This window comes from Schistocerca gregaria, chromosome 9 (assembly GCF_023897955.1).
Source record: "Schistocerca gregaria isolate iqSchGreg1 chromosome 9, iqSchGreg1.2, whole genome shotgun sequence".
NCBI classification, from domain to species: Eukaryota; Metazoa; Arthropoda; class Insecta; order Orthoptera; family Acrididae; genus Schistocerca; species Schistocerca gregaria.
Genome location: NC_064928.1, coordinates 119,455,683 through 119,469,258, shown reverse-complemented (window position 1 = coordinate 119,469,258; position 13,576 = coordinate 119,455,683). Strand labels below are relative to the sequence as shown.

The 13,576-nt window shown below is 42.3% G+C and overlaps 1 protein-coding gene across 2 annotated transcripts in view; it reads left to right on the top strand.

Moving 5' to 3' along the window:
* Positions 1-13,576, top strand: part of LOC126292189 (double-strand break repair protein MRE11) — a 120,294-nt gene that overhangs the window by 38,721 nt on the left and 67,997 nt on the right. For both annotated transcript variants that reach the window (XM_049986033.1, XM_049986032.1), the window contains exons 6-8: positions 1,011-1,218; positions 4,229-4,419; positions 12,985-13,048. In XM_049986033.1, coding sequence (XP_049841990.1) covers positions 1,011-1,218; positions 4,229-4,419; positions 12,985-13,048 — 463 coding nt within the window. The remainder of the gene's footprint in view (positions 1-1,010; positions 1,219-4,228; positions 4,420-12,984; positions 13,049-13,576) is intronic.

Sequence of the window (13,576 nt, the reverse complement as noted above, 5' to 3'; positions counted from 1 at the left end):
CTATATCTCTGTTGATCCATCGTGGACACGGAACAGCTGCTGGTCAAATATTTAATAAGGAAAATCGCCAAACAACCGTGCGATTTGAGAAGTTATTTTATTGTATTTTATTTTCGCAATCAGTTTCAGCAATTCAATATGTCATCGCCAGGCCCCATATGCACCTGTGTATAGACATTCAGATGTATCAATATTGACATAATATGAATTCATACATCCAGACTAAGCAGAGTATATGTGTGTATGTCTGGGATCTGAATTTTAACCAAATTTGACATGGGAACAGCACACTTTATTGGTATTAAGACTGTGGGGTTGTAAATTCAGAGCTCAAATGGGAGTGTAGATACAGACAGAAAGGTTTCTTTTCAGACCCTGGTGTGTAGGGTGTGCTGTATGATTGGTGTGTTGTGTGGCAATAGTATCGCCTTGCTTCATTGAACTGTATTGCTGGGGCTACAAGTGCCATTGAGCATGGCTGGGGATGGGTTGAGATGAATAGAGGAAGGCATGGACAGAGAGAGGGGAGGAGGGGGAGACATATGAAGCAGGTGGAAAGTGTAGAGTAGTGGTGGGCAGCTGCAGAAGGAAGAGGGGGAGAAAGAGAGAGGGCGAGGACGGTACAGGCAGAGAGAGGGGGTGGAGGAAATCGACAGAGGGGAGGAGGAAATGAAGAGGCCGAGAGAGTGGGAAGAAGGAAATAGACAGATGGAGGTGGGAGGATGAAATGGACAGACAGAGTGACGAAGAGGTGCACACAAAGAGGTACAGGAGGAGGTGTATCGAATACACACGTCGAACAGATGTGTGTGCAAAGCTGTGGGGAAAAGGCTAGTTAACTATTAAATATACCTTGGGTGTCATCTTACAATGTCTTGCATTGCTAAAAGGTGAAGATGCTCGGTGTTGATGAGTGGTTATTTAATGATCAGTCCCCTATTCTAAATTTGTTACTGCTTCTGATTAGTTTTTATTTTCTCATACTCTGATGTCATTCCTTTATACTTTAGGCAAAGTTCTACCGGCCACGGGAACACACAGAGGAGTGGTTCAACTTGTTCGTGCTGCACCAGAACCGCGCGAACCGTGGGCCCAACAACTTCATAGCAGAGTCCGCCCTGCCAGACTTCCTGGACCTGGTACTCTGGGGCCACGAGCACGAGTGCCGCATCGCACCCGAGCAGGCAGAGGGTGGCAACTTCTACATCACACAGCCAGGTATGTCCACTTCCGGTTCTTCCTCCACCTCCACAAACTACTTTTTGAAGGGAACACGTCGGGCTGAACTCTGGTTTTCTGTAAGCTCTACCTGGCTTCAATAAAGACCTTCACAGCTACGTGTGTACCAGTGTGGTGTATAATGACGAGTAGGGACTCTGGCCTTAATTTGGGGAAGAAGTTTCTGAGAACGTACGTGTGGAGCACAGCACTGTGTGGTAGTGAAATGTGGACAGAAGAGAATAGAAGCATTTGAGATGTGATGCTACAGATGAATGTTGAAGATTAGGTGCACTTATAAGGTAATGAATGAGGAGGTTCTGTGCAGAATCAGAGAGGAAAGGAGTATGTGGAAAACAATGACAAGGAGAAGGGACAGGATGATAGCACTTCCATTAGGGCATCAGGGAATGATTTCCACAGCACTAGAGGGAACTGTAGAGGACAAAAGCTGTAGCGGATGACAAAGATTGGAATGTATCAAGCAAATATTTGAGGACATAGGTTGCAAATGCTACTTTGAGATGGAGGTTGGCACGGGAGAGAAATTCATGGTGTGCATCAAACCAGCCAGAAGACTGATGACTCTAAAGGGTCTCGAAAAAAGTATCGGTATTTCTTGATATCGAGTCCTCTCATTTTTATACTAATGTAGAATAATGGCTATTTTGTGCACTTCAGGGAAGAGGATTGAAAAACTTCTCACTTGCTATCTTCCGTATATACTGGTTCTACATATTACACAGTCTGACTTCCACATCGAAATTTAATGATGACCAGTTTCATATGACAAGCATCTACGTCTACAGCTACATCAATGTATGCATTCTGCAAGTCACCAAACAGTGCACGGTGGAGGGTATCTTGCACCACTACTAGTACTTTCCTTTCCTGTTCCACTCGCAAATAGAATGAGGGAAAAACTACTGTCTACGAGCCTCCATAAGCGTTCTAATGTCTCCCATCTTCTCTTTGTGGTTGTTACGTGAAATGTACCTTGGTGACAGTAGACCCATTCCACAGTCAGCTACAGATGCTGGTTCTTTAAGAGAACCTCACTTCCCCTCCAGTAGTTCTAACTCGAGTTCGCAAAGCATCTCCATAATGCTCGTATGTCAATCGAACCTGCCGATAGCAAATCTAGCAGCCCGACTCCAAATTGCTTTGATGTCTTCCTTTAATCTGATCTGGTGGGGATCCCAAACATTCGAGCAGTGCTTAAGAGTGAGTTGCACTAGGGTTCTTTGTGTGGTTGTCTTTACAGATGAATCACACCGTCATAAAATTCCCCCAGCCAAAGTAGACCATTCACCTTCACTTGTACCATTCTTATTCAATCATTCCATTATGTATCACTTTGTGTCATTAGGTGTAGGTATTTAATCGACTCGGCTGCATACATTTTTATACATTTAGAGCAAGCTGCCATTCCTCACATCAACTAGAAATTTTGTGTAATTCATATTGTATTTTCCTGCAGTCACTCGGCAACAATACCTCCTGCACAGCATCAGCAGCAAACAGGCAGATTGCTGCTTTCCCTGTCTGTCAGATCATATGTATGTACAGAATAAGAGCAGTCATATAACACTTTGCTGGGGCTCTCCTGATGATATCCTTCCCTCTGGTGAACGCTCATTGCTAAGGACAGTGTACTGAGTTCCATTACTTCAGAAATCTTTGACACATTCACATGTCTCGGAACAAGTTCAGTATGCTTGTGCCTTTAACAGTCTGCTGTGTTGCACTGTGTCAAACCCATTCCACTATTGAGCTTCAAATTGTGATGAAGTGTCAGTTCCTCAGAGATATGTATAGCACATCTTTGAGACCTGTCGCTGCAAAGGAGTAGCTTCCCCATCCCACAATAGTATCAAGGCCACTTCCCAGAATAACACCCCCCTGAGTTCAATTCAAAATAAAATATTCATTGAAATTGCATATGCTTCTACAAAATTACAAAGCATGGGGCAATTACAGTATTTTGTGGCAGGAAGATGTCTCAGTTTTAAGGTACTTAAATTAATATTTAGTTGTTCGTGATAACCGTCGATGATATCTACTCGCTAGAAGGTAGCACTGTGTTGTATTATTTGGTATGATTGGGATTCCAAATAAAAAGGTGTGGTTAAATATGTTCCCACATTTCATTTAATGACTTATAAAACTCTTTTTTACTGAATTTTCACAAAAAAGAATTTACATTGACATCAAATGTGCACACTGGCATGATCCCATGCACTCAGTTGAAGGAAACTTACACTTTCCTGGCAGTCATTTGGCAGGCACAGCCACCTAACAAATGAAATATTAGCAATTGGAACCAGTTCACCTGTTATTGACAGTAGTATTTTAGTTTATTATAATTACAATAAATGATTACCTACTTATTGAAATGCACCATTACATAGTTAATAAAATGTAAATGTAGATTTTCTAGTTGCAATTAAAAATGTACATCATTTCAGTGTCTATGTGACATGTATTTTTGAGAATCAGAAATTACCAGATTTTAACTAGACAAATAATTACTTTACCAAACATGTTACTAATATGTCTCATAACCTTACATTGTGTTGAGTCATGTTATGGTTTGGCATGTATCTGGGATTATGAAAATGAGGGGAGTATAACAGTATTTATATGGCATTCAAATGTTTTACATAATTAAGTAAAAATCATCTCTCAAAAGTAGATTATTTTGGATTGCTGTTAAATACAAAGCATTTTTAGCCTTTCAATGAAAATGCCTGTAGTTGAGTTAATAGCGCATAAGTTTAATGATCACAAGGTCACTCGCTTGATTAACACTTGCAGCTGCTTTTTTTTTTTTCACTTTTTATAAATTCTGTACTTACTACCAAAATGGAAATAGTGTGGAAATATTAATTAACAAATTTTAAATAATATTTTAAAAAATATAAACAACATATTTTAATTATAATATGTGTGACAGTAGGAGCTTGTTATTTAGTACTGTTGTGACAATTTTTTCCCCCTCCCCCTCCAGGCAGCCCTGTTGCTACATCTTTGTGTGAAGGAGAAGCAAAAGAGAAACACTGTGCCATCCTGAAGATCAGGAAGAAGAACTTCAAGCTGGACTTGATACCTCTGCGGACTGTGCGGCCATTCGTCTATGACACCATCACGCTTTCCAAGTGTAATATAAACATGGCAGACGCCAGCAAGCCCTCACATGCTGTAAGTTACAGATTCCATCTTGCTGTACATTTGTCGTTTTTATATTGTCACCTTATATAATAAATCACAGTAGAACATATCACTTTTTTCCTCAATGTCAGCAGTTATAAGTTAATGTAGTTTCCTATCTTTATTGCTTTTCTGTTTTTTTAGGATCTTTACACTTTTATGCATTTTGGCATAAGCCACTACCAGACTCTGCATGTTCATCTCAAATGCTAAAAGCAATGACTTGTTTTTTGTGTGTCACTATCTTTAGCATTTGGGTGTAGTGCCAGTAGTTCATTTCACTGACAACATTAGCTGATACGGATGTTCTTGGCCTGTCTCTTGGCTTCTTTCCCCCCATGATTTTCACTTCCAAGAAGTTTTTAGGAAACTGGTATGTCAGAGTAGGTGTCTAATTGATTAATTTGTGTTTCTCTATCCCATGTTATTTAATGTCCTTTTCAGCATTTTTCCTTGTTTCTACAGAGTCCACTCTTCACAACCATAGTTAAATGCTCCAAATAAATGTTTTAATGTATTTATTTCTTGTTTCCATACAGAGGTAGTATCTATAACTAACGGTTATTTCTGTGTTATTGTTTATTCATTGTAACTGTTCTTTTAATATCCATTATACTTCTGTTGTCATCTGCTATTTTACTTCCAGTTAGCAAAATTAATGTACTTGTTTTATCATTTTATTTACTTTCATAATGTTTCTCTGTATGTATTTATTCAGTTTATTCCAGTCACGAATTGTACTGAGTTGAAAGGGGGGTGGGATATGAGGATGATGCTCTGTTGTGGCTGATCATTGGGTAAGGTGGGTGACTAGGAGGCAAGGTGCAGAAGATCTGTTTCTGAATGAGGTAGGTGGGCTACTCTGTCTGTGAAGGCCTTAGTGATATCCTCAGCATATTTTGTGAGGATTGCTTGTCAGTGCAGAAGTGAGGACTGTGTATGACTAGGCTTTGTCCCTATTTCTTGGTGTGAAATGGGTGGAAGCTATTGAAATGGAGGTGGTGTTGATGACTGGTGGGTTTGATGTGGATATGGGTACTGATCGAGCCATGTGAGTGCTGGAGATTGTCATTGAGGGAGGTATCTTGTAGGGCTGAGGAGAACCAGGTGAAACAAATGGTGGAGGTGTTGAGGTTCTGGAGGAATGTGGATAGGGTGCCCTCACGATAGGGTGCCCTCACCCTAGTTCTAGATCATGAAGATGTCATCAGTGAATCTGAACCAGGGGAGGGGGGTTTGCATTTCTGACTGTTTAGGAAGGATTCCTCTAGATGGTCTCTGAATAGGTTGGCATAGAATGGTGCCATGCTGGTGCCCATAGCTGTACCTTAGATTTGTTTGTAAGTAATGCCTTCAAATGAGAAGTAATTGTGAGTGAGGATATAGTTGTCATGGCGACTAGGAAGGAGGTCTAGGTTTGGAAGCCGTTGGGCATTTGGAAAGGTAGTGTTCAATAGCAGTAAGGCCATCGGCATTAGGGATGTTATTGCAAAGAGAGGCGGCATCAATAGTGACAAGCAGGGCATCATGTGGTAAAGGAACAGGAACTGTGGAGAGTCGGTGGATGAAATGGTCGGTTTCTTTATATGGAAGGGTAGTATGTGGGTAATAGGCTGATGATGTTGGTCTACAAGAGCAGAGAGATTCTCTTATGGGGGTACAGTAACTGGCAACAGTGAGGTGTCCTGGATGGTTGGGTTTATGGGCTTCAGAAAGCATTTAGAAAATGGGAATGTGGGAAGTGGTAAGCGTGAGGAGAGAAATTGACTCCAGGTATAGGTTCTAGGTTCTGAGATTGGCCTAAAGGTTTGAAGAGAGTCTGGAGATGCTGCTGGATTTTGGGAATAGGGTGACTGGCAGGGTTTGTAGGTGAATGAATCTGACAGCTGGCGGAGTCCTTCTGCCAGGTAATCCTTGTCATTCAAAACAATAGCGGTGGAGCCTTTGTCAGCAGTAGGCCTATAAGGTTGGGATCAGCATTTTTAGGTGGTAGATTGGTTTTCGTTCTGTGGATGTAAGTTTAGTTTGCATATTGAGGGATTTGGGGAATGATGGTGAGGCAAGATTTGAGGTTAAGAAATTCTGTAAAGTTAGCAGGGGCTGATTTGAGAGCAGTGGGGGTGCATCGCAGTTGGATGGAGGAATGAACTGAGTGAGACAGGTTTCAGTATTGGTCTTCATTTGAGTCTGACTGATAGGGTTGGTGGTGAAAAAGTGCTGCTACTGTAGGGCCTGGCAGAAGGAGAGAATGTCTTTAACAAGTCATGCAGGGTGATGCGGACCATACCACATACTGTTCCTGTGTTGTTGCTTGGCTCATGGAATCCTGACCATCAGATTACCCGTTTACTACTGCCGTCCTTCCTTCCACAGTGACCTCCATCTAGTCAGATCCCTCCAGACTGTAACCCTCACCAACATAGTCCTGCAAAATACATCAATTAGGTCCAAACCTCCTTGCAGTACTTCTTCTCCATCAGTAAAATTCTACTGCTGTGCAATCCCAAATTCCTGGGTTCTATATCACACATTGAAACCCTTGCCCTCCAGAACTAGAGCAACATGTACACCTTCTTAAAAAAACTCTTTGGCATGCTCACTTCATTCTCCTGCCTTGGACTACACTATCCACCACTTCTACAGGTACCTCCAAACCTCCCCAACATCCCCTCATAGCTGACAAACCCTGCCTCAGACCTAGTACACTTACCTCACCCTCAAAACCCCACCATCACCACCTTACAGAATCCAGAACCTAAATAGACCCAAAACACAGTCATGAACCTTTCCTCAAAAAGACTTAGCCCCACAGAAGTATCAGTCCTTTCCAGGGGCCTCACCTTTTGCTCCACTTTGAAATTCAATCTGCAGGACTTGTTAAAAACCTTCTCTCCTCTCCTGGTCCCTACAGTGGCAATACTTTTTCTCCACTAACCCTACCAACCAGACTCCACCAGAGACAAATGTTGAATCCTGCCTGACTCAGTTCACTCCTTCATCCAACTGTGATTCACCCCCACTGCCCCCAAATCAGCCCTTGCTAACTTTACAGAATTTCTTAACCTCAACCCTTGCCTCACAATCATTATTCAAATCCCTCAATATGTAAACTAACCTTAAACGCATAGAAAGAACTGCAATCCACAACCTAAGAACTGGTCCAAACCTTATAACCTTGCCTGTGACACAGGCTCCACCCCTGTTGTTGTGAACTGCATGGATTACTTGGCAGAAGGACACCACCAGCTGTCACATTCATCCACCTTACCCATTCCAGAAATCAAGCAGATTTTCCAGTCTCTCCTCAAATCCTAAGGCCCAGCCCAGAACTTCTCCACAGAATCCGACTCTCTCCTCATCCCTGCCACTCCCTGCACTCCCACTTTCTATGTGCTTCCTAAAGTCCATAAACCCATCCGCCCAAGATACCCCATTGTGGCTGGTTACTGTGCTGTCACTGAGAGAATTTCTGCTCTCATAGACCAACATCCTCAGTCTATTACCCACAACCTACCCTTCCATATAAAGATACCAACCATTTCTTCCACTGACTCTCCACAGTTCCTGTTCTTCTACCATATGGTACCCTACTTATCACTATTGATGCCACATAATTTCACTCTAACATCCCTAATGCCCATGAGCTTACCATTATTGAACACTACCTTTCTCAACATTCAATGGATTCCATACCAGCAACCTCTCTCCTAGTTGCCATGAACAACTATATCCTCACCCACAGTTACTTCTCCTTTGAAGACATTGTCTACAAACAAATCCAGGGTATGGCTGTGGGCACCCAGATGGCACCAACATACGCCAGCCTATTCGTGGGCCATCTAGAGGAATCCTCCCTAAACACCCAGAATCCCAAACCCCTCACTTGATTCAGATTCACTGATGACATCTTTGTGATCTGGATCGAACATCCTGTCCACATTCCTACAGAACCTCAACACCTCTGCCATTCAATTCACCCGTTCCTACTCAACCCAGCAAACCACCTTCTTCAATGTAGACCTCTACCTCACAGATGGCGACATCAGTACCTCTGTCCATATTAAACCTACCAATCACTAGCAATACCTCCACTTCGATGGCTGCCACCCATTCCACACAAAGAAATCCCCTCCATACGGCCTAGCCACCCAGGGCCATCACATCTGTAGTGACGAGTGGCCCCTCTCAAAATATACCGAGGGTTTCACTGAAGCCTTCATAGACTGTAATTACCCTCCCATTTTGAACAAAAGCAGATCTCCCGTGTCCTGTCTCTCCAGTCACCCACCACCTCCCAAAGTTCCACCGTGTGGCCACAGAGGAGCATTCCCCTTCTGATGCAGTACCACCCAAGACTGGAGCAACTGAATCACATTCTCCACCAGGGTTTTGACTACCTCTCGTGCATTGAAATGAGGAATGTCCTATCCTCTGTCCTTCCCACTCCTCCCACAGTGGTATTCCAGCACCCATCAAATCTACACAGTATTGTCATTGATCCCTACCAACACTCCTGCCTCATGGCTCGTACCCCTGCAATAGACCTAGATGCAAGACCTGTCCCATACATCCTCCCACCACCACCTACTCCAGTCCGGTCACAAGCATTAAGCTTCCTATTGAAGGCAGGGTTTCCTACGAAACCAGTTGTGATCTACAAGCTAAGCTGCAACCACTGTGCTGCATCCTAAGTGGTTCTTGACAACTAACAGGCTGTCTGTCCACACGAAAGGCCACTGACACAAAGTGGGCAAGAAACAACTGGACTACCCCATTGCTGAACACGCCGCCCAACATGACGTTCTCCATTTCAGCGACTACCTTGCAACCTATGTCATCTTCCCACCACCGCCAGCTTTTATGAATTGCACAGACGGGAACTCTACTTGCAATATATCCTGTGTTCCCATAACCCTCCAGGCCTCAACCTTTGTTAGTCATTGTCTTTACTCATCTAGCCCTTCCCTGTTCTTGTTCCATCATTATACAGCCCTCTATTCCACCAGTGCACTCTCAGTCTTTTTACTTCTCTCCTTTTCCACTAACCCGCACCCCCTGTCCTCTGCCAACCTCTTGTTCAAGCAGTGCTGCTCTTAGTGTGGCCTCAACAGACTGACAGTGGTCATGTGTGTGTGTGTGTGTGTGTGTGTGTGTGTGTGTGTGTGTGTGTGTGTGTGTGTGTGGTCTACCTGTGACGAACACATTGTTGGCCAAAAGCTCACTTTCTGACACTCTTTCTGTTGTGTCTATCTGTGACTCAGCATCTGAGCTGTATGGTGAGTGGCAACTATCCTTTTCAGAATATTGAGTGACAATCTGCCTGGGTGGCCAGAAAGGAGGTCGGGCATTGTGAAAAGTAGTGTTGAATGGCAGCAAGATCGTGGTCATTGGGATGTCGTCGTAGAGGAAGGTGGCATCGATGAGCAGGATGCCAAATAATAAAATGACGGCAACTGGAGGAGAGCTGATAGAGGAAATGGTTTGTGTTTTGGGTATAGGAGGGTAGGTTACAGGCAGTTGGCTGAAGATGTTAACTGTCAGGATACTGTGCTCCCACCAAGAGAATCTCTGTTCTGTATCCTCACTACCAATATTTGCCCTGAGGTGACGGTGGCCACATGTATGCGAGTTGGGCATGTGTGAGTATGTGCATGGGAATGAGTGTTGTGGAGATGATCAACAAACTCCAGTGGTGGCATTAAAAAAGTGGGATTGTGCATCACAGAGTGTTCCTATTGAAATTCTGTGTGTGTACCTTCTATGTGTTACTTACACCCACCCACCCATACAGACACCTAGAAATTAGAGCTAATATTGAGGTTTACTGTTGGGGAGGGAGAATGATAAATGATAGTGTTACCAAATGTACCTTTCATCACACAGCATTTAGTATCATAATTAATATCATCTTGTTTGATAGCAATATCCAATTCTTGTGGTGTTGTGTCTGTGTGGGGCAAAGTGTGTTTGCAGAGAAGAAGTTGCTCAGATTATTAATGATATTTATGTATATAATTTTTTTCAGCTAGTAGTAATGGTCTTCGTAACTTCGTGCAGAAGCCTTTGTATTATACGCAGGGCATAACCGAATTGTCTTTTCAGACTTTGAGGACAGATTCCTTATATTACTGTGAAACACATCCCTTCTACTGCAATCTCATTGCTTTTCATATTTTTGGAGGTAGTAGTCTGGATCCAAACAAGGGAAAGAAAGAAAAAAAATCCAAATAAATGTGGGATGTAAAATCGTTGTGCATTTTGGAGCCAATGTCATTCTTTAAACACCACTCAACATATCAATGAAATGTTCATTAGACATAAAGTCCCCCATCTGCAGTGCCACAAATATCCTTCCTTAATTTTTCTGCACTGATCCTTGGAAACCCACATAAGAACATGAATCCATGTGAAGTTTTGTCCAAAACTTTTGCCAAGTTTTTGGAGAGACCCAATGCAGTGTGTAGAGAATATAGAGGTCAGTTTTGGGAATTAACAAAAGGGGTGTTCATCACATTCATCTGGCCAGATAGCTTAGTTAATTCAGAGCAAGTCATTTCTTGCAATAACACAGGTTTTTATGTTTCTGCTGTCTCACTTACATATGAAAGCATCACCATTTTGTATACCTGAGCTGCACACCGAGAAGAATTGCAATTATCCTGAGATATCCACATATAGTGTATTTATATTTCTCATATTTGTTGACTGTGCGTAACAGCTTAAATTTCTCAAGAGTCGCCTTCAGCTTAACCTCATGAGCAGTTGGAACAGAAGGAACTTTGTTCCCATTGTGGAGAAAGACTAACTTTGCTGAAATATCTGAATAAGTGCGACTCATTTTCACTGACAGAAATCACAGTCAAGAATCTCTATAACAGACTTGAGATTATTACAGAAAACATTGTCATTTTCTTTGGAGAAATACAGGGTGTACATAAAGTCCAGAAACACTTTCAATCATTTATTGCACAAGAACTAAACACTGTACAGATGTCATACATACTGCATTTTGAAGAGAAATGCTGAAGAATTATTACTATTATTATTTTTATTTTTTTAAATTATTATTATTATTATTTTTTTTTTTACCAACAATCGATATGCGAACAGTGGGTGACCCGGCAGATGTCAATACGGTAATCGAATTCTTGCCATACCCATCCCAGCATGGAATCGTCGACTGTGGCAGTCGCATCTTATATTTTCTCTGAGCTGTGCTACATCATGTGGTAGAGGCAGTACATACATCAGATCTTTAATGTGTCCCCACAGAAAAAAGTCACACGGAGTGAGATCTGGTGATTGGGGAGGCCATTTCGTGAAACAGCTGTCTCCTTCTGTAGCACGGCCAATCCATCGATGTGGCAGCTCTGTGTTCAGGTACCCATGAACTTCACAATGAAAATGGGGTGGAGCCCCATCCTGCTGAACGATGAACGGACAGGCCAATTGCATTTGAGGCATCAGTCATTGCTGCAACATGTCCAAGTAGGAATATTCAGTGACAGTGCTCTTGGTGAAGAAGAATGGCTTGTACAGTTTTTGCCACGACAAGGCACAAGAGATTCAATGAATTTGTGTGGATTCTTTGTACCCCAGGTTTGACAATTATGCTTGTTCACTTTCTCATTAGTGTGAAAAGTGGTTTCCTTGCTAAAAATTAAGTAATCAGCAATGCCATCCTCATCCTCATTCAATTGTTGCAACTGTGTACGAAACTCAAAACGCTTGTCTTTGATGTCGTCATAGAGATTCTGCACTAGCTTCAATTTGAATGGTTTCATAGACAGCGTCTATCGCAGGACTTTCCCCACTGTCATCAGAGCCTTTTCAAGTTCACGGGATGCACGGCACACAGATTTCTTTCCACATTAATTTCACTCACACTGGGACGTCTGCTTCTCATTCTTGGGCACAAGCAATCCGTCGTAACGAATTTGTTGTGCCAGTGGTAAATGGCATTCCTTGTTGGTGGCTTCTTTCCGTACTTGGTTCTTAACATCCGTGGAACAGGTGTAGCACACTTGTTTCTGTTGAACTACAACACACAGTAAGCTCACTCTGCACCTGAACTCTCCACGCTTGTGACTAGTGCTGACTATCAGCAAATCACCAAACTATGTTGAGGCGGTATACGTGAAAAAACTTTCAAGGTTCCTCTTCAAAATGACATAAGTATGATATCTGTACAATGTTTGGTTCTTGTGCAATAAATAACTGAAAGTATTCCCAGACTTAATGTACACCCTGTATTCAGAAAAAATACAGCATGCTAGTTATGATAAACACTTGCTTTTATATTGTGGAGAAGAGGAGGAGAACTTTTTAACTGTGAACCTAAAATCCCAGCCTGTTCCACGGACAAATTTAAATAATGAACAAGACTGTTGAGATCCGCGAGACAAAAAGTGTGCCTTATACGATTCACAATGACATCGTAATATTAGGTCGGCGCGCAGTTAATTGTAGGCCAATGTTGTTGCATGTGTCTCCAAATGATAATTATATAGAAGTATATCAGTCATTACAATTGTCATGCCAATTCTTTTCTTAAAGGTCCAGAACTACGTGGGGAACTACATACAGAACATGCTAGACAGTGCTGCCAGGCAACTGAGTGGTGAGTCTAAAACTACAAAATGTTTATCTTTTTCTGAGTAGTGTTTGGTCATGTAGAACACCCTGAAGGACAAAGTTCATTGTCTTTAACATCAATTACCACAACTGTAGTTTTGAGTGAGTAGGGCGAGTTAAAAGTGGGAGATCTATAACTACATCTACATCGTTACTCTGCACTTCACGATTAAGTGCTTGGCAGAGGGTTTATTGAACCACCTTCATGCTATTTCTCTTCTGTTCCATTCTCGAATGACACATGGGAAAAATGAGCATTTAAATCTATCTACGGGAGCTCCGGTTTCTCTTATTTTGTTACGATGATCATTTCTTCGTATGTAGGTGGGCACTAACAAAATGTTTTTGCAATTGGAAGAGAAAACAGGTGATTGAAATTTCATGAGAAGATCCTGCCACAACAGAAAACACTTCTTTTTTTTTAATGACTGCCACCCTAATTCACGTAGTGTGTCCACGGCACTCTCCCCCCTGTTCTGCAACAGTGAAAAAGAACTGCCCTCGAACTTTTTTG